This window comes from Bubalus bubalis, chromosome 4 (assembly GCF_019923935.1).
Source record: "Bubalus bubalis isolate 160015118507 breed Murrah chromosome 4, NDDB_SH_1, whole genome shotgun sequence".
In the NCBI taxonomy this organism is placed as follows: domain Eukaryota; kingdom Metazoa; phylum Chordata; class Mammalia; order Artiodactyla; family Bovidae; genus Bubalus; species Bubalus bubalis.
The window spans coordinates 30,770,461-30,795,837 of record NC_059160.1 but is presented as its reverse complement, the minus strand read 5'-3'; the positions used below and the strand labels follow the sequence as shown (position 1 = coordinate 30,795,837).

General features: G+C 39.2%; 1 protein-coding gene across 4 annotated transcripts in view; it reads right to left on the bottom strand.

Moving 5' to 3' along the window:
* The window catches only part of SLCO1C1 (solute carrier organic anion transporter family member 1C1), an 83,235-nt gene that overhangs the window by 37,618 nt on the left and 20,240 nt on the right, over positions 1-25,377 (bottom strand). For all 4 annotated transcript variants that reach the window (XM_025283354.3, XM_025283351.3, XM_006067622.4 and 1 more), the window contains 4 exons: positions 16,711-16,843; positions 8,523-8,647; positions 3,580-3,726; positions 1,043-1,141 (listed from right to left, as the gene is read on the bottom strand). In XM_025283354.3, coding sequence (XP_025139139.2) covers positions 1,043-1,141; positions 3,580-3,726; positions 8,523-8,647; positions 16,711-16,843 — 504 coding nt within the window. The remainder of the gene's footprint in view (positions 1-1,042; positions 1,142-3,579; positions 3,727-8,522; positions 8,648-16,710; positions 16,844-25,377) is intronic.

Below are 25,377 nucleotides of genomic sequence, written 5' to 3'. Positions count from 1 at the left end.
CCCTCTATGAGAATCCTTTGACAATTAAGCTTGATCGGCACTACATTATACTCAGTAAAATGTTTGATTTAGTTTATCACTGCATGTTCATTGCTTCCTTTTCACAATTTTCCTCTGTACCTCTCATCATGGCAACCCTCTCTTATCTATATCAGTACCATGACCAGATTTTAAACGTCATGAAGTCAAGGAATCAAGTATTTTGCTCACTTTGGTAGAACATCATTTGAGTTAGAGTAGACATGAAATAAATTTGAGGAGTAATAAATGAATAAACAAAATTTCTGGAAGGCCTATTCCGGTTATTTGATTAAAAAAGAACAGTTAGCGCAAGTGTTTTGCATTCTATTGTGACACATAATAATCATTTGTAACACACACTAGTGACAAGGCAATTCCAAAATTTTAAAAAATAAAATTTGTTTTCTTGTTTTTAACTGCTTTCTAAGAATTCTTCAGAAAAACAGATAATTTCCATCTATGTCTAGGGCCTACATCTTGAAAGAAACAAATGAACAGCTATGGCGAGATGAAGTCCTCATTTATTCCCTCCACAAGCATTCCTCCAGAAGGAAAGTTAGTCTCACTATAAAGTTCCTTCAACTGAAAAAGATTTGTACATTAAAAAAAGGAATTTTAGTTGCCAGAGACTTTCAATCCTTGGCCTTTTTGGAAAGTCCAGAAATACGTTATTAACTGATGTGACTGTAGCAAATGTTGGTTCACCTGAAACCAACAAGCAGCCATAGTTGTTAGTCTTAACTAAGCTTGAATCCTTTAAACTGGGAAACCAGAAGTGGAAAATGATACAACGGATTAACAAACGGGGTCATCTGGTTATAATCACCACCTGTTTTTCATGTTCCATTTATTAATGTGTGTGAAAATTGTATAAGTAATAAGTTTTCAAGGATTATTTTCATTTTATGAAAGACTACCATCCTATCATTTTGTAAAAAGACAATTTGATATTTTGGACACTATTCCCATTAAAAATTACAGTAACTAAAATAAATGAATAAATAGAAATAAACGTCCTTACCTAGATTTACAAAGCCAATGTCAACATACAGTTTGGCACATAACGAGCCTAACAGGAAGCCAAAGATTGGTCCTATAATTGCAACCGTCTGCACACATCCTGCAAAATACAAAAGTACCATTTCTTTGCTCTTGCAAATTAATACATTTTTAAACAGAAAACATGCATGAGATCCAGTTAGTCACTGAAAATATTTCATTAACTCTTCCCTTAAGTGTGCTTAATTTGTCAACTTTTCAACCGCACTGAATCCGGAAATAACTTCTTCTCAGTGTTGGAAGAAGAATAAGCATCTTTAACGCATTAATACCTTTTAGTAAGAAAATAACACCAAGACTCAGCTAATTTTGGCAAATGGAAGAAATTTTACTCCCTAGGACTGGATTCCCCCTAGTGATAAAAATCAGAATTATACTGTTCTGACAGTCTTTTGAAAACCTTTTATGGTCAGTTGTTTAATTGACCATAAGACTTGTTTCGACATTAAAATTGATTTCTTCCATCTTAATGGGAAAGAGCTAGTGTTTAGAGCTTCCAGGGGACCACCTGTGAACACAGTAACTATGCAGCTCAAGCAAAGGAGCTTGACTTGAGAGAGGGGAGAGGTGCACTCTGCAATGCTCCTGAGCCACCTGGGCAGCTCCAGGTAGCTAGAGCAGATCTCCTCAATGACATCATTTCTAGTAACCAGAAAGTCTGCTCTTCCTTGCAAAATATCACCCATCTGCCTTTTATTTCATCACAGACCATATTGCGCATATCCTTTTTGCGCAAGATTTTGGGAGATTAACTGGAGGAGTAAATAGCAGTTGCATGTATGCTCAATAGTGTTTGACTCTCTGAGTGTAGCTCAGTCGGTAAAGAATCTGCCTGCAGTGTAGGAGACCCGGGTTCGATCCCTGAGTTGGGAAGATCCCCTGGAGAAGGAAATGGCAACCCACTCCAGTATCCTTGCCTGGAAAATCTCATGGACAGAGGAGTCTGGTGGGCTTCAATCCATGGGGTCGCAAAGAGTCGGGCACGACTGAGCAACTAAATCTAACACTCTGTGACCCCATGGGCTGTAGGTGGAGGAAGGACATATCAAACAGTCCAGCTGAGCAACGGGTCCCCAAAGTGTCACACTGCGCAGTGGAAGAAGAACCACATCTGGGCTAAAGGCTGAGTCCTCAGTCTTGTGGTCTTTGGCACTTTTCTTAAACTTTCTAGACCTCAGTTTTGTTGTTATTGTTGTTCAGTCACTAAGTCATATCCAACTCTTTTATGACCCCGTGGACTGTAGCCCACCAGGCTTCTCTGTTCATAGGATTTCCCATGCAAAAATACTGGAGTGGGTTGCCATTTCCTCCTCTAGAGAATCTTCCTGAACCTGGGATCGAACCCACATCTCCTGTGGCTCCTGCTTTGGCAAGCAAATTCCTTAACACTGAACCACCTGGGAAATTCATACCAGATCTTTTACAGAATAGAAAAGAGGACAAAGGAGAAGAGCAGCCTCTGAGCTCCTGGACAGGACAGTGACATGATGACACCTATATGCATCTCCTGGCTACTATCTTTCTTCTGGTCCCCAGAGTAATGGCCTAGCACATGTGATACAGCTTCTGTTCTACTTCTACATCCTGATCTGTGCTGCAGCATCCCATTAGAACAGGTGCCCTGTTTTTAACTACATACAGCATGCTTGGCTGTCATCAGAACCTTTTGGAATTCCATGTGACTAGCCAGGACAGAACTATACCTAGCTATAGTTAAGTGAGTGAAATCGCTCATGTCCGACTCTTTGCGATCCCATGGACTGGGGCCCACCAAGCTTCTCCATTCAGGCACAGTGCCACCTGCCCCCGCCCCCCCACCACCCCCTGCCCCACCACTGCCTTAATGAATTTAAATCTCGTCCTTCTGTCTCTGAAGGTGAAACCCTCAGAAGATCAGTACCCCCAGAAACCAAGACTAATGTATGAAACAGAGAACAAATTTTAGCTTCTAGAACATAAGAGGCACTCAAAAGCTGCTTTGATTCACCTGGCTTTGGAATTGCTATATTTTTGTTTTGGGTCAGGAAGATCCCCTGGAGGAAGAAATGGCAACCCACTCCAGTATTCTTGTCTGAAAAAGCCCAAGACAGAGGAGTCTGGCTGGGTATAGTCCATGGGGTGGAAAAAAGTTGGGCATGACTGAATGACCGAACACACCTATTTTTGTTTTTGTGATTTTAGCCACTATTCTTTGCACTGGGACCTGTTCTAGAAAAGAGTGGCTCAGGCCTGGCTCTTGTCCTTCTTCTGTTTCCATAAAGATACAGGTCATACAGCACAGCAGTTGAGCTCACAGATAATTTCTTTTAATCTGATATTCTTTCCCTAATGCAATAGGTCCTTTTCACTGAAGTTTCTTCACTATCCAAATCCTCAGTGTGAACTGAATAGAGGAGTTAGATATGAAATATAAAACCTTCCACATCCTATTTAGTTGAGAATAGAGTTGAGAAAACCAGGTATCCTGCACCCCAGGAAGATGAATGAGGTGGGAATTACCAATATAGAAAGCTGCGTTGTCCTGGCTAGCAAAATCATCAAGGTAGGCAATGCCTAGAGGCTGAATGGGAGTTTCTCCAAATCCACGAAGAAGGTTTCCCAGGAAGACGTAAACCCACATGGAGGAGCTGGCATCAATTTGACATTCTTAAAAGGAAAGCAAACAAGAGGATTGAAATTCAATCACTATTGAAGTTAAACATTTATTCTGCATCTCTACAAGTTGTCCTAAAGATGCATGAGAATGCAGAAGTGAAATCAGCAATAAATCGATTGATAGGAGTTTGAGCAAGATATTTTAGGTAGTGTAAATCCCTAGAAACTGACCAAGGAAATATATTGTTCTCCTTATTTCTTATTATCTTTCTTTTTATTTCATATTTCTACTGAATTATTTGAATTCCTACACTTCAGTAACATACAATATCCAATCTGGGACAAAAATAGAAAAATTTGAACAAAGGCTTTTCTTGCCTTATCTTTAAGCTTTCTATTTTGCAACAGAAATCACTTGCAATTTTATTGGTGACCAAGGTTTATCTGAATTTCAAATTTTATATGGGTTATACTTCAAATTTTAGCATCATTGCCTACAACTAAAATTGTTTTGATAGTGCACAGACATGTTAAAGGCTCACATTTCAGAAACAAATTCATATAAAACTTAAAAACCATACTTGGTGGTTCAGATAGTAAAGGATCTGCCTGCAATGCAATGCAGGAGACCCAGGTTCAATCCCTGAGTCTGAAAGATGCCCTGGTGTAGGGAATGGCTCTCCACTCCAGTATCCTTGCTTGGAGAATTTCATGCACAGTGGAGTCTGGAAGGTTACAGTCCACGGGGTTGCAAAGAGTCAGATATGACTGAGGGACTGACACTTCCATGCTTTAGTGGTATAACAATTCCCAAAAAAGAGAAGCTTCTAATGGAAATTCAAAGCTAAAAATGTTTAAATGTTTTCATAAAAGTCATGTCTTAATATGATCACGTGAAGTGGAATAATTACTCCCCATATTATAATTAAATACAGCTAAGGCAATGGCACCCCACTCCAGTGCTCTTGCCTGGAAAATCCCATGGACGGAGGAGCCTGGTAGGCTGCAGTCCGTGGGGTCGCTAAGAGTCGGACACGACTGAGCAACTTCACTTTGACTTTTCACTTTCATGCACTGGAGAAGGAAATGGCAACCCACTCCAGTGTTCTTGCCTGGAGAATCCCAGGGACGGGGGAGCCCGGTGGGCTGCTGTCTATGGGGTTGCACAGAGTCGGACAGGACTGAAGCGACTTGGCAGCAGGTGACTTTAACAAAAGTGACAATATTAACTACCTCCAACAATCACCACTTCTGGAAGCTCCCTTTCTGGCAAGCACTGAGCTAAGTGGTTTGCAGACATTTTCAAATCGAATTATCCTAAGAAATGTATGAGATAGGAGATATTTTCTCTTCTAGTAATTTTTGAAAGTGAAGTGGGGGTTATTAAGAACTTGTGTGAATGCTTCTGTCTGGATGAATCAGACTTTGTGACAGAAAATATTACTGTGCAATCATGTGACGTTTAGTTCTGGTTTTGCCTCTCCTAGAAATGTAGCCAAGTGACCAGGGATATTTCACTTAACTTCTCTGGGTTTTTATTTCATTCCCCAAGATACAATGAGACTCCTTTTTCAACATTGATTCCAGTGTCAATTTCAGCCCTGACTTTGGGGTATTCTGTTATTGTTGATAGAGGAGTCCTGTAGATAAGTGTAGACACTTTAGCTCTGGGCTTTCCAATACAGTGGCCACAAGTCACATGTGGCCCCTGGAATTTATTAATTAAAATTACATGAAATTAAAAATTCAATTCCTCAGTCTCACTGGCTATAAGTACTCAATAGTCACATGGGGCTAATAGCTACTATGTGTGTATGTATGTGTTAGTCACTCAGTTGTGTCCAACTGTTTGCAACCCGATGAGCTGTAGCCTGTCAGGCTCCTCTGTCCATGGGATTCTCCAGGTAACAATACTGGAGTGAGTACCCATGCCCTCCTCCGGGGGATCTTGCTGACCCAGGGATCGAACCTGAGTCACCTGCATTACAGGCAGATTCTTTACCGTCTGAGCCACCAGTGGACACTATAGATATAGAATATTCCCATCATCACTGAAGTTCTGGTAGACAGTTCTGCTCTAAAATATTTGGAGGAAATGGGGTTTGCATGCAAAGCATTTTTGAGATGAGTCCTCTGTTTACCCCACTAACCCCTTTAGGGTTATATCTATGACTTTAAGTGAACAGGATTTCATTTAAAGGAAAGAAAATCATTGATTTATGAGTCTTATATTCTGTACCTTCCTAATAATTTGTATCTTTACATTAAAAAACTTCATCCCCAATCCCTAAACCCTACATTTCTATAATATGAACTTTATAATATGAAAGGTTTAAAATTAGTTGTATTGTCATTTATGGGCTTCCAGGGTGGCACAATGATAGAGAAACTGCTTGCCAATGCAGGTGACACAAGAGATGCGGGTTTGATTGCTTTTCAGGAAGATCCCCTGGAGAAGCAAATGGCAGCCCACTCCAGTATTCTTGCCTGGAAAATTCTAAGGACAGAGGATCCTGGCCGACTACAGTCCATGAAGTCACAAAGAGTCAAAAACAATAGCACACAGACACACACGCATTGTCATTTATAACATGTCTCTCCCTTGATTGTCAAAACCAAACCCAAAATATCTTCAATGACTACATTATTTTACAGACCAAAGTCTAAATCCTTTAGTCTGTCTCCTTGCTTCTTTGTGTGGATCTGAATTAAACTGAATTAAACATTTGTTGTTCAGTGGCTAAGTCATGTCTGACTCTGCAATCCTGTGGACTGCAGCATGCCAGGCTTCCCTTTCCTACATTATCTCCCAGAGTTTGCTCAAACTCATGTCCACTGAGTCGGTGATGCCATCTTATCCTCTTTTGCCCCCTTCTTCTCTTGCCCTCAATCTTTCCCAGCATTAAGTCTTTTCCAATGAGTCGTCTCTTCTAATCAGGTGGGCAAAGTATTGGAGCTTCAGCTTCAGCATCAGTTCTTCCAGTGAACATTCAGGGTTGATATCTTTTAGAATTGACTGGTTTGATCACCTTGCTGTCCAATGGACTCTAGAGTCTTCTCCAGCACGAGAGTTCAAAAGCATCAATTATTTGGCATTCAGCCTTTTTTATGGTCCAAATGTCCATTATATTCTTAAATAAACAATCCCTCTGTTCTCATTCATTGATTTATATATGTTCTCCTGAATGTATCTATTGCCTTCTTTCATGCTTTCCTTTTCTTCTAGAATGCCTTCTTTTCATACAGCAGGATAGGATAAACTTTTTACATGTATATGACCACCCCCATTTTTCTCCTCATATTTTAGTATTTCTTTTAATTCTCCTATCCTTGCTTTCATTCAGAGTCAGGCCTCTCTGAGTCTGACTCATTCAGAGTCAGAGTCATTGGCCAGGAAAAGAACATCTCAAAGGAAAGCATCAATGAGGATGTCAGGGGAGTGAAAAGGTTTTATGGTGTAGATAAAAGATTTAGATGGATAGCAAGTATATAAAAGAAGGGCTTCCACACTGCTTCTATAGAAGTGGACCACAGCCTAGGAGTAGGAGAGAGATGAGGGTAGTGGAGAGGAAGGCTTGAGCCGATTGATACTGAAAGTCTGTGGGGAGAGAGGATTTGAGCGTCCACCAGTGCAGCATTCCAGAGACATGGCAACGACCTGTGGGTAGATTCATGGACTCGATGAGTGAGGAAAACTGTGCCACCATGGCCAGGTAGAGCCAGGGAGGTAGCAAGATCCCAAGGACAAAATGCAGTATTGTTAAGCATCCTTGCCCCTGTCTCTTCATAGGGCTTCCAGTGCCTAGAATAACACAGAAGAGATGGTTCCCATGCTCCCAAGCATGGCCCACACATAGCCTTGCTGTGCAATGTGGGTCAGCCACGTGGAACTCTGGATATGCTAACAAAATTCCTCGAATCCTATCTTGTGTGGAAAGTAGAATTATTTTCATGTTTCCATGATGGTCACTTTTGCATCAAAGGGAGCTGCTATGCTATAAAGGACATGGATGTGGACATAAGATGACCCCAAGATGACGTGTATGAACAAACACTGTGGCCAGAAGGATTTTAAATATTTAGGCTGACAGAGGACTGATAACATCAAGACCTCCCCTCTCACAATTTCCCCCTTTACCATTATGTAAGCTCCTTAGAATGTAAGCTACCCCTGGGAATGTGGGTAGAGATTAGGGACAAATTGACATCACGTATTTGACATTTTGATGAAAAGGGGCTGAACACAAAAATTAAACTGTATTTGGGGAAAAAATAAATTTACTTAATATGAGATTTGTACATGTTAAACTTGTTTTACCTTGTTTCACAGTACACATTATTTAGAACTGCTGTAAACTTTCCCAGTCACCAGCAATTAATGCACCATCTTTCCATAATATTTGATTTTCTGAGTATTTTCTTAAGATTTCATCATATACTGCTTTTGTTTTTGTTGTTCAGTCACTAAGTTGTGTCTAATTTTTTGCGATGCTATGAATTGCAGCATACCAGTCTTCCCTGGCCTTCACTATCTCCCAGGGTTTGCTCAAACTCATGTCCATTGAGTTGATGGTGCCATCCAACCACCTCATCCTCTGTTGCCCCCCTTTCTCCTGCCCTCAATTTTTCCTTAGCATCAGGGTCTTTTCCAATGAGTTGACTCTTCACATCAGGGGGCCAAAGTATTGGAGCTTCAGCTTTATATTCTATGATTTTTTTAATGGCACTATAATATCTCAATTTAAGTAGTAAAGCTTTTGACAGCAAAAATCATATACCATATGCTAAATCACCTATAAAGACTTTAAAAAGAACTTTTTTATTCAAGTAAAAAATAATCATCTTACCATTATTTATTTTGGATTGTGATTTTTCCACAACTGGAATTGGTAATGAATTGTTTGAATCCAGGAGACATGGAGAGATGCTGAGAGTGGAATTGGAGACAGGAGAATACCTTTCATATTTGTAGCTGCATAAAAAAGAACATTTTCTTAGCATCATACGAAAAATATTATAAGTATACTACTGGACTCACTAGGACACCTGTATGAATCTACAGCTGTCTCTGAATCTATATCACTAAATCAAACCAGCATTTAACAGTACAGTTTTCTGAAGAGACTGCTAGAATATCTGCTTCACATATATTACACTATATCAACTGCCCAGTGTCATGAAAGACAATAAAATAATAATTTAGAGAGGCTCATTTTAATATAAAATAATAACTATAAATCACCTACTCTGTTGGTGAAAAAATATCGAACATTCCATAACATCATGCTTATCTCTGAAAACAATAATTTAACAATTATGTCTATTGATACACTGTACTTGGAGTTGTAAATTTAGTAGAACACCTGAATGTTGATTCTAGAGAACTGAGAATGATACTTGGGCTTTTTGAACCCCTTATCCAGACAGTATCCTATTCTCCATTTTATTAATCTGGCTCTAAGTTATTTCTAATGTTCTCTGTTTATGAGGTTACTGTGGCAGCTGGATTGAGGAGCCCATGCCAGATGGTAGGACTGTGATCATTCCATCTACAGCTCCCCAGCACCATTGTTGCTTTTGTTCAGTTGCTAAGTTGTGTCCAACTCTTTGCAATCCCATGGACTGTAGCATGCTATGCTTTCCTATCCTTCACTGTCTCCTGGAGTTTTGCTCAACTTCATGTCCATTGACTCAGTGATGCTATCTAACCATCTCATCCCCTACCACCCTCTCCTCCTTTGCCTTCAAACTTTCCCAGCATCAGAGTCTTTTCCAGTGAGTCAGCTCTTCTCATTTGATGGACAAAGTACTGGAGCTTCAACTTCAGCATCAGTCCTTCCAGTGAATATCCAGGGTTGATTTCCTTTAGGATTGACTGGTTTGATCTTCTTACAGTCCAAGGGACTCTCAAGAGTCTTCTCCAGCACCACAATTCAAAAGCATCAATTCCTCGGCGTTCAGCCTTCCTTGTGGTCCAACTCTCACATCCATACATGACTACTGAAAAGGCCCATAGCTTTGACTATATGGGCCTTTGTTGGCAAAGTGATGTCTCTGCTTTTTCATATGCTATCTAGGTTTGTCATAGCACCATACTCCTTCTCACATTACCCTTCAGAAGTCGATTTTTCTGCTCCACAAGCACTGTTAAGGGCAAAGGTAACTTATGAAAGGAATCACATCACCTTGATTCTCATTTTGTTCAGGCATTATGTGACTAAAGACTAATCATCATAGTAATGTTTAAAATAGTAATAGTTTAAAGCTATTTAACACAATAAGGTCAAGATGTATTGACTTGTTAACATATTCAGATTGGGAAATGGCTTATCTTATATCAGGGCTTCCCTGGTGGTTCAGATGGTAAAGAATCCACCTGCAATGTGGGAGACCTTGGTTCAATCCCTGGGTTTGGAAAATCTGCTAGAGGTGGGCATGGCAATCCACTCCAATATTCTTGCCTGGAGAATCCCGTGGACAGAGAAGCCTGGTGGGCTACAGTCCATGGGGTCACAAAAAGTTGGATATGACTTTTTATGACTTTTTGTGTACTAAGCATACAGCACATATCAGTGGTGCATAACCTACACGTCAATTAGTCTATGAACCCCATTGGAAAAATAAAAATATTTTTGTATATATGTATTTAACGGAAGAGGTTCATAGTTTTGGCACTTTTATCAAATGAATCCTTGACCAAAACAGGTTTCCTAAGTTACAAGGATAAGTAACATCTGAGGTGTTGGGTGTATGGATGTTCCTGTGCAATTCTTTTAAGTTCTTTTTTATATGTCTGAATATTTTTATAATAAACCTCAGAAAAATTAAAAAAAAAACTACTTAATGAGAATAAATTTTAAAGATTATTAGCTACAGAGGAGAAGATTTAGCATGAAAATTGGTAAATATAATTTTCTTTCTTTAATAAAATTCCAGAGATACCAGGGATTATTATTGGGTTGACCAAAAGTTCATTTGAGATTTTCCATGAGATGGTTATGGAAAAACCCTAATGGACTTTTTGACTAACCCAATATAAAACCTAAATGCTCTTAAAATGACTATCAATAGCAATTAGGTAGTAATTTGAAAGTTTTTAGTTATTTGAGCTTTCTGTTTAATCTATCAGAAGGCAAGTGCTGCATATAAAATTATTTAGATCATGAATAAATAGAATTTTATGCAAGTGCCACTCTTGTCACTAAATACTATAATGACAACCTTTTCAAATTTGTTTTCTTAGTTATAAGATTGGGGCTATAGATGTGGTGTGTGCTTATTTAGGCTCTATTGCATAAGGAAACAAAGAAGTGTTTGAAGAGGGGGCCAGTGGTATTCAGTTCAGTACAGTTCAGTCACTCAGTTGTGTCTGACTCATTGCAACCCCATGAAACACAGCATGCCAGGCCTCCCTGTCCATCACTAACTCCCGGAGTTTACCCAAACTCATGTCCATTGAGTTGGTGATGCCACCTAACCATCTCATCCTCTGTCGTCCCCTTCTCCTCCTGTCTTCAATCTTTCCCAGCATCAGGGTCTTTCAAATGAGTCAGCTCTTCGCATCAGGTGGCCAAAATACTGGAGTTTCAGCTTTAACATCAGTCCTTCCAATGAACACCCAGGACCGATTTCCCCTAGGATAGACTATTTGGATCTCCTTGCAGTCCAAGGGACTCTCAAGAGTCTTCTCCAATACCACAGTTCAAAAGCATCAATTCTTCTGTGTTCAGCCCTCTTTATAGTCCAACTCTCACATCCATACATGACTACTGAAAAACCATAGCTTTGACTGTATGGGTCTTTGCTTGCAAAATGATGTCTCTGCTTTTTAATACGCTGTCTAGGTTGGTTATAACTTTCCTTCCAAGGAGTAAGTGTCTTTTAATTTCATGGCTACAGTCACCTTCTGCAGTGATTTTGGAGCCCAGAAAAATAAAGTCAGCCACTGTTTCCACTGTTTCCCCATCTATTTGCCATGAAGTGATGGGACCGGATCTAACATTCAGAAAACTAAGATGCCATGATCTTAGTTTTCTGAATGTTGAACTTTAAGTCAGTTTTTGACTCTCCTCTTTCACTTTCATTAAGAGGCTCTTTAGTTCTTCACTTTCTGCCATAAGGGTGGTGTCATCTGCATATCTTTGGTTATTGATATTTCTCCCAGCAATCTTAATTTCAGCTTGTGCTTCCTCCAGCCCAGCATTTCTCATGATGTACTCTGCATATAAGTTAAATAAGCAGGGTGACAATATACAGCTTTGATATACTCCTTTTCCTATTTGGAACCAGTCTGTTGTTCCATGTCCAGTTCTAACTGTTGTTTCCTACCTGCATACAGGTTTAAAATCTTTTAAATCTGGGATTTTAGTTCTGTCCTAGCTTCGACCCCCACTGACACGCTCTTGATTCCAATTCATGAAGTTGCAGAGTGGCTCCTAAATAGTCCCTTTGCTCTCACATTGGCTCCACCAGAGTTATTTTCCTGAGCAGTAGGTACTAGATCTTTTAAAAATATGTCAGATTGTGTCATTCTGCTCAAATCTCTTGCCTGGCTTCTCATCCCATTCTGAGAAGGTATGGTCCTTGCAATAATTGGTGACTTACTACCTGTGTCATGGGGTCTGTAAAGGTGTAGCACCAGCTGAATTTCAACCACTCACCCAGAGCTACTGACTCAGAATCTACATTTTACCAAGAGCTTCAGGCAATTTAAATGTCCATCATGGTTTGAAAATCAACTTGAAGTCTCCTTCTATACCACCACCACCCCCCACTCGTCCCTGCAGCACACATCATGCCTGACCCCATTCTCCTGCTATAGAAACATTCACTGTTCATCTAGCCTGGAATCTTCTTCCCCAGATGTCTGTGTGGCGCTCATCTCTTTCAGGCTTTCTGAAAAGTCATCATCTTGGTAAATCATCCCCTGACAACGCTGCTTTAAACTGCAACACCTCACATACTCTTACGTGTCTTCCCTGGGTTGTTTTTCTCTATGGTACTTAACATTTCCAGCATATGTCATTATTTATCTGTCTGTTTACTCTCCATCTCTTTCTAAATAGATCCATGACAGCAGAGGTTTTTGTTGCTGCTCTATTCCTGTTACCTAGAACAGTGATCAATATCTATTTATCAAATTCATGAGTCAGATAAGCTAACACACATAAAACTGAACATAGTCTGCTGGGAGTAGGCCCTTAATAATTGATATCTGTAATTAATATTATGTTTTATTGCTATCAAAGGAATTTCTGCCAAGCAGAGTATAGTCATCATTGAAGGAACAAAAATTAATATTTTGAGCAAGTGTCCAATTTGACTAATGCTGTGAAAAATTGAAAAGAAATTATTATAATAATCCTCTGTAAAAAGTAATGTTCATGAGGGAAAGAATTGTGTGTGTGTTTGGGAGGGGTTGTTTTTGTTTTCTATCTTTTTGATTTTTCTCCATTGTCTGTCATGGTACCATCTGAGCCACCAGAAAAACCCACCAGGCAATTGGCAGACACTAAATAATAAATGAACAAATGTATCTTTCAACATATAAAGGTGGTTGATAAGAATTCGTCTTTATTTTTTAAGCAAAAGCCTGATTGGCTTCTTAGATATACTTCTTCTGGTTTTCTTGTATTAGTATATTTGTCATTAACTTGAAGCGACACTCAGCAATGGCCACAGGACTGGAAAAGGTCAGTTTTCATTTAAATCCCAAAGATAGGCAATGCCAAAGAATGTTCAAACTACCACACAATTGCACTCATCTCACATGCTAGTAAAGTAATGCTCAAAATTCTCCAAGCCAGGCTTCAGCAGTATGTGAACCATGAACTTCTAGATTGTTGAAGCTGGTTTTAGAAAAGGCAGAGGAACCAGTGACCAAATTGCCAACATCCACTGGATCATCGAAAAAACAAGAGAGTTCCAGAAAAACATCTATTTCTGCTTTATTGACTATGCCAAAGCCTTTGACTGTGTAGATCACAATAAACTGTGGAAAATTCTGAAAGATATGGGAATACCAGACCACCTGACCTGCCTCCTGTGAAATCTGTATGCAGGTAAGGAAGCAACAATTAGGGCCAGACATGGAACAATGGACTGATTCCAAATAGGAAAAGGAGTACGTCCAGGCTGTATATTGTCACCCTGCTTATTTAACTTCTATGCAGAATACATCATGAGAAACGCTGGGCTGGAGGAAGCACAAGCTGCAATCAAGATTTCCGGGAGAAATATCAATAACCTCAGATATGCAGATGACACCACCCTTATGGCAGAATGTGAAGAAGAACTAAAGAGTCTCTTAATGAAAGTGAAAGAGGAGAGTGAAAAAGTTGGCTTAAAGTTCAACATTCATAAAACTAAGATCATGGCATCTGGTCCCATCACTTCATGGCAAATAGATGGGGAAACAGTGGAAACAGTGGCTGACTTTATATTTTTGGGCTCCAAAATCACTGCAGATGGTGACTGCAGCCATGAAATTAAAGGACTCTTACTCCTTGGAAGGGAAGTTATGACCAAACTAAACAGCATATTAAAAAGCAGAGACATTACTTTGTCAACAAAGGTCCATCTAGTCAAGGCTATGGTTTTTCCAGTAGTCATGTATGGATGTGAGAGTTGGAGCATAAAGAAAGCTGAGTGACGAAGAATTCATGCTTGAACTGTGGTGTTGGAGAAGACTCTTGAGAGTCCCTTGGACAGCAAGGACATCCAACCAGTTCATCTTAAAGGAGATCAGTCCTGGGTGTTCATTGGAGGGACTGATGTTGAAGCTGAAACTTCAATACTTTGGCCACTTGATGTGAAGAGCTGACTCATTTGTAAAGACCCTGATGCTGGGAAAGATTGAGGGCGGGAGGAGAAGGGTACAACAGAGGATGAGATGGTTGGATGGCATCACCGACACAATGGACATGGGTTTGGGTAGACTCTGGGAGTTGGTGATGGACAGGGAGGCCTGGCATGCTGCATTTCATGGGGTCGCAAAGAGCTGGACACAACTGAGTGACTGAACTGAACTGAACTGAAGCGACACTATTCTTAATCTGAATGCAACACCTTTAAGATAAATCATTTCCATCTCTGATTAAAACCAGGTGGCTTAATTATCTAAGGAGGATTGATAACGATACACAACAAGAATGACACAGCTGTTAGCTATGTTAGGAAACTTGGTAAGCATTTAACTGTGTCATCTCACTGAATATCTTCAACAATATTACAAGCTAACTATTGTTTTATTACCTATAATATGTATTTTAAGGTGCATAAACTGAGATCTAGGAACGCTAGGTAATATGCCCAAGGTCACATTTCTTCTGAGCTACTGATGCCCTTCAGAATGAGTTAGGTCAAGGGTCAAGGATTTGTCTAGTTTCTGTAACTGCTTTCAAATGTTTTAATATTTTAGTGGGACTCTTTTTTTCCCCTCCTCTGAGCAAATTGCTGCATGGAGGCTCAATGACTAGAATAGATAACACAGAAATGGATCAAGCAGGGGTTAGGGGGATTACAGACTATTTCCTCAGCCCTCTTCTTTGCCTCCTCCTTACCTACTGGCTGCATATAATACCTTTGTAGAATCTCAGTGACCTAAGGACATTTCTGCCCTGGGGAAAGGAGGTCAGATATGTGTCTAAAGAGTAGGCAGAAATCTTGAAGCCATGCAAAGACAAAGGGATCACAGAAAGCATCCAAATAGGTAGGAAAGATTCTACACAAAGGATTCTGTGAGCTGTCTTTAGAGATCGGATATAGATGTCAAAATCAGACTACATTTATATAAGTGACCTGGGAATCCAAGAAAAAGTTTGGGTCAGATCATTTGTGGGCTTCTCAGCTGACACTAGTGGTAAAGAACCTGCCTGCCAAGGCAGGAGATGTGAGACACAAGGGTTCAGTCCCTGGATCAGGAAGATCTCCTGGAGGAGGTCATGACAACCCACTCCAGTATTCTTGCCTAGAGAATCTCATGGGCAGAGAACCCTGGAAAGCTAGTCTGCAGAGTGACAAAGATTCAGACACGACTGAAGCAACTTAGCACACATGCAGATCATTTGTAAATCTCTCCAGCTTTGAAATGTCATGGTATGGTGGTCTAGAGTGGGCAGTCATCACAAATTTATCTGATACATAATTTCCTAAAATATTCTCTTGCTTTAAAATCTCTTGCTTGTCTCTTGGCTCAGTAGGCAATGGGCAACCACAGAGAAGAGAGGCAATATGTATATGTATGAAGAAGATATCAGAATGCCTGTTTTAAGGATCTAGTTCTGTAAATTATAAGACACCTAAACTTGAGACGGTCACCAGACTCTCTAGGTATGGTCCTTAGCTTTAAACTAAGGAAAAAAGGATAAACTGTGCTCTCTTGATTCATGGATTGTCATGAAGATGAAATGATATGATGAAATCTTTGGAACTACTCAAGTTGTATGCAAGTACTAATAAAATTACTGACAAAAGTATCAACAGGACACTTCAAGTTTACAGAATACAAACACTCCACTTCTGTTGAGAAAGTTCTGAGAGATAATATTTGAATATTGAATAATTATTTCTGTTGGTACTGTATCCCTCAGTCAATGATCTACCAGTCAATTTTACCATGACCCAGCATATTGTCTGTAGCATTCATTTATTACCCATTCAACACTCATTTGACGCTTATTACTTTTTTTTACTTAGAACTTTGCCTCCACAGCTGTATTAAATCATTTGAATGAAGGCATGTTTGTGAAAATTTCCCTTAAATAATGTTGACATCCATACACAGTGGTATATTGAAAGACATTTTTTTACAGTTTATTAAATCATAAGTAAAATTGTAAACATTTTGAAATTTTGCCCAAGTTCATGTAATAAAATAAGATGTAAATTATCATGGTTATCATGATACAAACTATCATGGTTATTGTAATGGCCAGGAATTATTTTCTCAGATTTAAATAATTAATTGTATTCATTGAAAGAGAGACAATACAGTTGTTGGTTAACACAAGAAAAAGATGTTTGCATTAGACTTACTGCTCCATGAAGAACTGAGGCATTGCAATGAGCAATGTTCCAACTCCCATGATCAGGCACCCAGCTCCAATTATTTTTGGCCTGTGAAGCTTGGCTCCAAAGTAGCTAACAAATGCTATAACTAAGAGATTCCCTTTGGGGAAAAGAATAAAATGTTCATAAATTAGAGAACTTAGAAAGTCATCAGCGTAACCAAAGGACTATAACTGAATGAATGAATGTCTATGGCAAGTTGAGCAATGTTTGTTTTGACTAAACCATCTCCCACCATCTTCCCCATCATTTGTCTGTCTTTCCTTTAATCTGAGATGACTGTTGAAACAATCCTGAGATTCATTACTTGACATGATTGAAGAATACTTTAATAACTAACCATGCTGCTGCTGCTGCTGCTAAGTCGCTTCAGTCGTGTCCGACTCTGTGCGACCCCATAGATGGCAGCCCACCTGGCTCCCCCGTCCCTGGGATTCTCCAGGCAAGAACACTGGAGTGGGTTGCCATTGCCATCTCCAAATAACTAACCATAGAATACTTTAATAACTAACCATTCTACCTTGTTTTCATCCACTTAATTATTTGTCCTTTTAAAGTGTTTTGTCAATAAATCAAATTGTAGAAGGCTTCCTATAGCTGCACTCTTAAATTTTCCTTGGTGATTTTGAAGTAAACTTTATGACTCTTTCTTCATTTGTTAATATTTTCTATTAAAACCTCTCTTGGTTTCCCATTGCTCTTGAAACATACATCATATAGTCTTGCTTTAGCTGATATTCCCCAAAGAAAAAATAAACACAATTGTTTCACTTTAAATGAAATCAAATTATGAAATGCTCAGTTGTGTCCAACTCTTTCAGACTCCATGGACTGTAGCCCACCAGGCCCCTCTGTTCATCGAATTTTTCAGGCAAGAATCCTGAAGTGGGCTGCCATTTCCTGTTCCAGGAGATCTTCCTGACCCAGGGATTAAGCCGGCATCTCTTGCATCTCCAACTTTGGCAGACAGATTCTTTGCCACTACACAACATGGGAAGCCTTCTTGCTTACATGCTTTTTACAAAAATAAAAGGTTCAAAATAGAAATAAAAAATTATTCCACATAGCTTCATAAATACATCAGTTATATAATTATCTCAATGTATGCTCAGAATACAAATTTTATGAAATAGAAAGTCTCTGTAAGATATAACCATTTCTTTTAAAAAATAAAGAATAAAGTTTTTTGAAGGTAGGACTTAAGCCTTTCTAAAATATCTCCAGTGAAGTAGTCGATGATGGTGATTAACTGATTAAACATGCTTTAGGCAAGATTTTCTCATGCCTTGCTGTGTACAAAAATTACTGGAAAGGAGTGGCAAGGTAAATATTCACAGAAACATTAAAATGCAGAATCTTGGCTGCTCTCAACAGTTTCTGATTTCATGGAGGGGGAGGGGATGCAGGCCAAGAAATCTGCATTTTTAATATTCATTCAAATGTGTTGATGGGGATAATTCCTGGAACATGCTTTGATAAATATTGCTTAGGGTCTTAGATTTCAAGGGACCTTAATGTTTTAGCTATTTATATTTGGAGTATTTATTTTTTTAAAGATTGCGGTGCTAGACAAAGTAAAACTTAGCATTTCTCCAGCAATTGATTGTGGAGTCTGTTGGGTGGCCTAGGTTTGAAGTTGTCGATGTTTTCAATTTTCCAGAATGAGTGAGTTTCCTCACATCTGTAAGCAATCATCTAATTTACTACTGTCTATTCACATTGCCAGCTTTAGTTAAGTGCAAAAACAGCAGCAATTTTTATCGTTTTGAGAATAATAACGATAGAGAAAAAAGTAGCTTGCTCCTGGCTACAGTGGCTTCAGGCTTCTTCACCAGGAAGAATTGAGCTCTTTCTAGGTTTCATATAAAAAAAGCTTAATTCTGTATGAAATCTCTTATTTAATATTTAAGTATTCAGTAGAAGAAATGTTGTAATATATATATATATAGATAGATAATTATGTCTGTAATTTTGCTAATGTGTCACAGTAAATAAACAAAACTAAATCAAAACCTTTTAGTTTATAGGTAATGTGCCCCCCATCACCGCCATTACCTCCTTCCCAAATTCCCATATCACCAATATGTCACAATAAAGGACTCATGTTTACAGGCTGTTTCTCTGTTACATAAGTGGGTGTCCCAGACACTACAAAATACCATTTGAACTTCTGTAATATCTGCAGGTTTTGCTTCCTTTATTTAGTAACCTTTCTGAGTTCTCACAAGATAGACTTAGAAAATAAATGGTAATGTATAATCTTTAAAAAATCAAATGGGATATCAAAATTCTTTCATATCTACCATTACTGACTTCTGAAAAAACAACAGGTCCAGAGAGGTTTACAAATATGTTTTTATCAAATTTTCGAGTGCTAGATTTTCCCACTTTCTCTCTTCCTCTCTTTCCCCAAACAGAGTACTTCAAATAATAGAAAAGAAAGCTACCCAACTCATGCCTCTAAGACTAATACAACCTTGTAATCCAAACTAGGAAGCAACAGTTAGAACTGAACATGGAACAACAGACTGGTTCCAAATAGGAAAAGGAGTACATCAAGGCTGTATATTGTCACCCCGCTTATTTAACTTATATGCAGAGTACATCATGAGAAACACTGGGCTGGAGGAAGCATAGTCTGGAATCAAGATTGCTGGGAGAAATATCAATAACCTCAGATATGCAGATGACACCACCCTTATGGCAGAATGTGAAGAAGAACTAAAGAGCCTCTTGATGAAAGTGAAACAGGAGAGTGAAAAAGTTGGCTTAAAGTTCAACATTCAGAAAACTAAGATCATGGCATCTGGTCCCATCTCTTCATGGGAAATAGATGGAGAAACAGGGGAAACAGTGTCAGACTTTATTTTTGGGGGTTCCAAAATCACTGCAGATGGTGATTGCAGCCATGAAATTAAACGACTCAAACTCCTTGGAAGGAAAGTTATGACCAACCTAGATAACATATTCAAAAGCAGAGACATTACTTTGCCAACAAAGGTTTGTCTAGTCAAGGCTATGGTTTTTCCAGTGGTCATTATGGATGTAAGAGTTGGACTGTGAAGAAAGCTGAGCACTGAAAAATTGATGCTTTTGAATTGTTGTGTTGGAGAAGACTCTTGAGAGTCCCTTGTAAGGAGGGACCCACTGCAAGGAGGTCCAACCAGTCCATCCTAAAGGAGATCAGTCCTGGGTGTTCATTGGAAGGACTGATGCTAAAGCTGAAACTCCAATACTTTGGCCACCTCACATGAAGAGTTGACTCATTGGAAAAGACTCTGATGCTGGAAGGGATTGGGGCAGGAGGAGAAGGGGACGACAGAGGATGAAATGACTGGATGGCATCACCGACATGATGGACATGAGTCTGAGTGAACTCCGGGAGTTGGTGATGGACAGGGAGGCCTGGTGTACTGAGATTCATGGGGTTGCAAAGAGTTGGACATGACTGAGCTGAACTGAATTGAATTCAAACTAGATGAAGACAGTGAAAGAGACCAAATGCAGTTTATTCTAGGAGTGGAAGTGAGTGAAGTTGCTCAGTCATGTCTGACTCTTTGCGATCCCATGGACTGTCACCTACCAGGCTCCTTCATCTATGGAATTTTCCAGGCAAGAGTACTGTAGTGGGTTGCCATTTCCTTCTCCAGGGGATCTTCCAGACCCAGGAATCTAACCCAGGTATCCTGCATTGCTGGCAGATGCTTTACTATCTGAGTCACAAGGGAAGCCCAGGAGTGGAAGGGTACCACCAAATAAGAAACAAATCTATTAATTAAAGCTGTATATGAAATAATGGAAGGAGAAAAATTCCATGGTTGTATTGTGCTCAGTCACTTCAGTCATGTCCAATTCTTTGTGACCCCCTGAACTGTAGCCCACCAGGCCCCTGCATCCATGGGATTCTCCAGGCAAAAATACTGGAGTGGGTTGCCATTTCCTATTCCAGGGGATCAGACATATAAAAGCACTTAATATAATTAACCATTTGTGATGAGAAAAATCTGGGAAAATTAGTTTTTAAAGTGTATCAAAACTGCACAACTCATAGATTGTTTAATGGTGAAATTTTAAAAGTATTTTCATTAAGGTAAGATGTAAGACAAGGATGCCCATTGTCACTGCTTCTATTCAACATAGTACTGAGGCCAGTGCAATAACACAAGACAAGAAATAATATATCTAATAATGGGAAAGAATGAGATAAAATTACCTTCTGTTTTAGACAATACAATTGTTCAGGAAACTCTACAGCATCTATAGACAATCAATTAAAATTAACAAATTCAACAAGATTGCTGTATACTTATAACACTAGACGTTAATACTCTTCCAGTACCCTAAGAATTACTAAATAAGAAATGCAACAAAAATTCTTTTCACAAGGGCAACATAAATTTTAAAAATGTAGCAGCAAATATAGCAGAAAATAAGTAGTATATTTATAGTTCGTAAATATAATATTGAAAGCTATAAAAAGACTTAACTAAGTGGAGCTATATACCATGTTCTTGGATGGAAAGACTCACTAACATAAAATGTCAGTTATCTGATTTGATATATAAATTCTATGCGATTTCAACCAAACCAAAATGAGATACTTCAGAATACTATTCCAACTACAACCAAGAAAAAAAATTGAGAAAAGTTGGAAATTTTCCTACCTAATTGCAGAGCTAGTTATAAAACTATAGTCAAGAGGACAGTTTTTTATAGAGTTAGGGATCAACAGAGATAAGTTTTTATGTGATAAAGAGGGTATTTCAAATACCTGGGATAAGTATATATTGAATTAGTGATGACTGGACAATTTGTCACGATAATATAAAGAGGTTGCTACCTAGCTTTGAATTTTTAAAAATTCTATTTTAAGAATGCCTCCTTTGATCCAGCATATAAGAAGCTAGAAGAATCCTCTTCATCCTAACACTAAGTAAAAACCTGAAAAATCAACAGATTTTCTTAGATCTGTCAGAGAGGTGGGATCATAGGGTAAACTGCTGCCCTCATAATTGGAGAGACCAACAGGCAAATGCAAAGAATTGTGGCCAGCTGGAAAAGAAATCCACAACAATAAATCTCCCTGGGAACAAGTTCTATGGTAAGAAAAACCTGAACTCTACCTGACAAGAGGCTCAGCATTGACAATTCTGAGGGATGAAAATTCCAGAGGGATCCAGTGATTGAGGGCCCCCACACTTTTGTGCGCTTTACTTCAAGAGCTCAATTAGGTTTCACAGTGATATTGAAGAATAAATTTTTTGTGCTTCCAGCATGGGGAGGGGAAAGGGAACCATTTGAAATATGCCAGGGCACTCTGTTTATTTATTTATTTTTTTTAAGAAAGCCTGCTTTTAGAGGGAACTAGTAACCAGAGGAGACAGGGATCAAGACCATTCCCATAGAAAAAAAAAATGCAAAAAAGCAAAATGGCTGTCTGGGGAGGCGTTACAAATAGCTGTGAAAAGAAGAGAAGCGAAAAGCAAAGGAGAAAAGGAAAGATATAAACATCTGAATGCAGAGTTCCAAAGAATAGCAAGAAGAGATAAGAAAGCCTTCTTCAGCGATCAATGCAAAGAAATAGAGGAAAACAACAGAATGGGAAAGATTAAGGATCTCTTCAAGAAAATCAGAGATACCAAAGGAACATTTCATGCAAAGATGAGCTTGATAAAGGACAGAAATAGTATGGACCTAACAGAAGCAGAAGATATTAAGAAGAGGTGGCAAGAATACACAGAAGAACTGTACAAAAAAGATCTTCACGACCCAGATAATCATGATGGTGTGATCACTGACCTAGAGCCAGACATCCTGGAATGTGAAGTCAAGTGGGCCTTAGAAAGCATCACTACGAACAAAGCTAGTGGAGGTGATGGAATTCCAGTTGAGCTATTCCAAATCCTGAAAGATGATGCTGTGCAACTGCTGCACTCAATATGCCAGCAAATTTGGAAAACTCAGCAGTGGCCACAGGACTGGAAAAGGTCAGTTTTCATTGCAATCCCAAAGAAAGGCAATGCCAAAGAATGCTCAAACTACTGCACAATTGCACTCATCTCACACGCTAGTAAAGTAATGCTCAAAATTCTCCAAGCCAGGCTTCAGCAATATGTGAACCGTGAACTTCCTGATGTTCAAGCTGGTTTTAGCAAAGGCAGAGGAACCAGAGATCAAATTGCCAACATCCTCTGGATCATAGAAAAAGCAAGAGAGTTCCAGAAAAACATCTATTTCTGCTTTATTGACTATGCCAAAGCCTTTGACTGTGTGGATCACAATAAACTGTGGAAAATTCTGAAAGAGATGGGAAAACCAGACCACCTGATCTGCCTCTTGAGAAATTTGTATGCAGTTCAGGAAGCAACAGTTAGAACTGGACATGGAACAACAGACTGGTTCTAAATAGGAAAAGGAGTTTGTCAAGGCTGTATATTGTCACCCTGCCTATTTAACTTCTATGCAGAGTACATCATGAGAAACGCTGGACTGGAAGAAACACAAACTGGAATCAAGATTGCCGGGAGAAATATCAATAACCTCAGATATGCAGATGACACCACCCTTAGGGCAGAAAGTGAAGAGGAACTCAAAAGCCTCTTGATGAAAGTGAAAGTGGAGAGTGAAAAAGTTGGCTTAAAGCTCAATATTCAGAAAACGAAGATCATGGCATCCGGTCCCACCTCTTCATGAGAAATAGATGGGGAAACAGTAGAAACAGTGTCAGACTTTATTTTTCTGGGCTCCAAAATCACTGCAGATGGTGACTGCAGCCATGAAATTAAAAGACGCTTACTCCTTGGAAGGAAAGTTATGACCAACCTAGATAGCATATTCAAAAGTGGAGACATTACTTTGCCAACAAAGGTCCGTCTAGTCAAGGCTATGGTTTTTCCTGTGGTCATGTATGGATGTGAGAGTTGGACTGTGAAGAAGGCTGAGCGCCGAAGAATTGATGCCTTTGAACTGTGGTGTTGGAGAAGACTCTTGAGAGTCCCTTGAACTGCAAGGAGATCCAACCAGCCCATTCTGAAGGAGATCAGCCCTGGGATTTCTTTGGAAGGAAGGATGCTAAAGCTGAAACTCCAGTACTTTGGCCACCTCATGTGAAGAGTTGACTTATTGAAAAAGACTCTGATGCTGGGAGGGATTGGGGGCAAGAGGAGAAGGGGACGACAGAGGATGAGATGGCTGGATGGCATCACTGACTCGATGGATGTGAGTCTCAGTGAACTCCGGGAGTTGGTGATGGACAGGGAGGTCTGGCATGCTGCGATTCATGGGGTTGCAAAGAGTCGGACACGACAGAGTGACTGATCTTATCTGAGTAACCAGAGTCTAACCTTCTGGGGCATTATTAGAGCCCAGCTGACCTGGGGTAAGGGAGATACTCAACTCCAGACATTCTAGCTATCCTGTCCCACCAATGAGGGGTTGGGGGACTGAAAAGCACACCTGAAGTTCACGGTCCAGAGGCACAGACTCACAAAGAGCCTAAGACCCATAGGACCATAGAATGCTTTCTCTCCCTCACATATTACCATCACATTACTAAAGGCCTATTTATAGCAGTTCCTTTCATCCAGTACATCTTTTCTGGCTATGAAGGAAAAAAAAAAAGGACATACTGAAATTAAAAAGAAAAACTTTTGAAAGAGACAGAGCAAGCATCAGAACCAGACATAGCAGAGATTGCAGAGTTGGTAGACTAGAAATGTAAGACAACTATAATTAAGATGCCAAGATCTTCAATGGAAAAAGTAAATAGCTTGCAAGAACAAATGGGCAATGTAAATCAGAGAGATGTAAATTCTGAGAAAGATCCATAAAGAAAAATTTTAGAGAACAGAAACACAGTAATGGAAGTAAAGAATATCTTTGATTATCTTGGAGACAGTTGAGGAAATAATCTCTGACTTGAAGATATTTCAGTAGAAAACACCAAAACAGAAAAGTGAAGGGCAAAAAACTGAAAAAAAATTCCAGAATATCCAAGGATGTGGAGCTATAGAAGATGTAACATACAGGTTATGGGAATTCTAGAAAGAGAAGAAAGAGACAAAGGAATAGAAGAAATATTTTTAAAAATAACAACTAAGAATTTCTATCAAATTAATGTCAGACACCAAACCACAGATCTAGAAAGCTATGAGAACAATGAGCAGGATAAATGCCAAAAAATATAAACCAGATATGTCATTTTCAAACTATAGAAAATCAAATATGACATAATTTCTTAGAAAAAGCCAACCTTACCTATAGGGGAGGAAAATAATTATATCTTACTTCTCCTCCAAAACCATGCAAACAGGAAAGGAGAATACAAAGAATTTCAAAGTGTTGAGAGAAAAAAATCCACCAACCTAAAGTTCTGTACCCTGCAGTTATCCTTCAGAAGCAAAGAGAAAATACTATATCACACAAATATTGAGGAAATGGTTCTAGTAGACCTGCCTTGAATGAAATGTTAAAAGAAGTTCTTTAGAGAAAAAAGAATAATAAAGTTCAGAAACTCAGATCTCAGATAAAGAAAGGATGAGCTTCAGAGAAGACATAAGTAAAGATGGGCTTCCCTCTTAGCTCAGTTGGTAAACAATCTGCCTGCAATGCAGGGGTCCTGGGTTTGATTCCTGG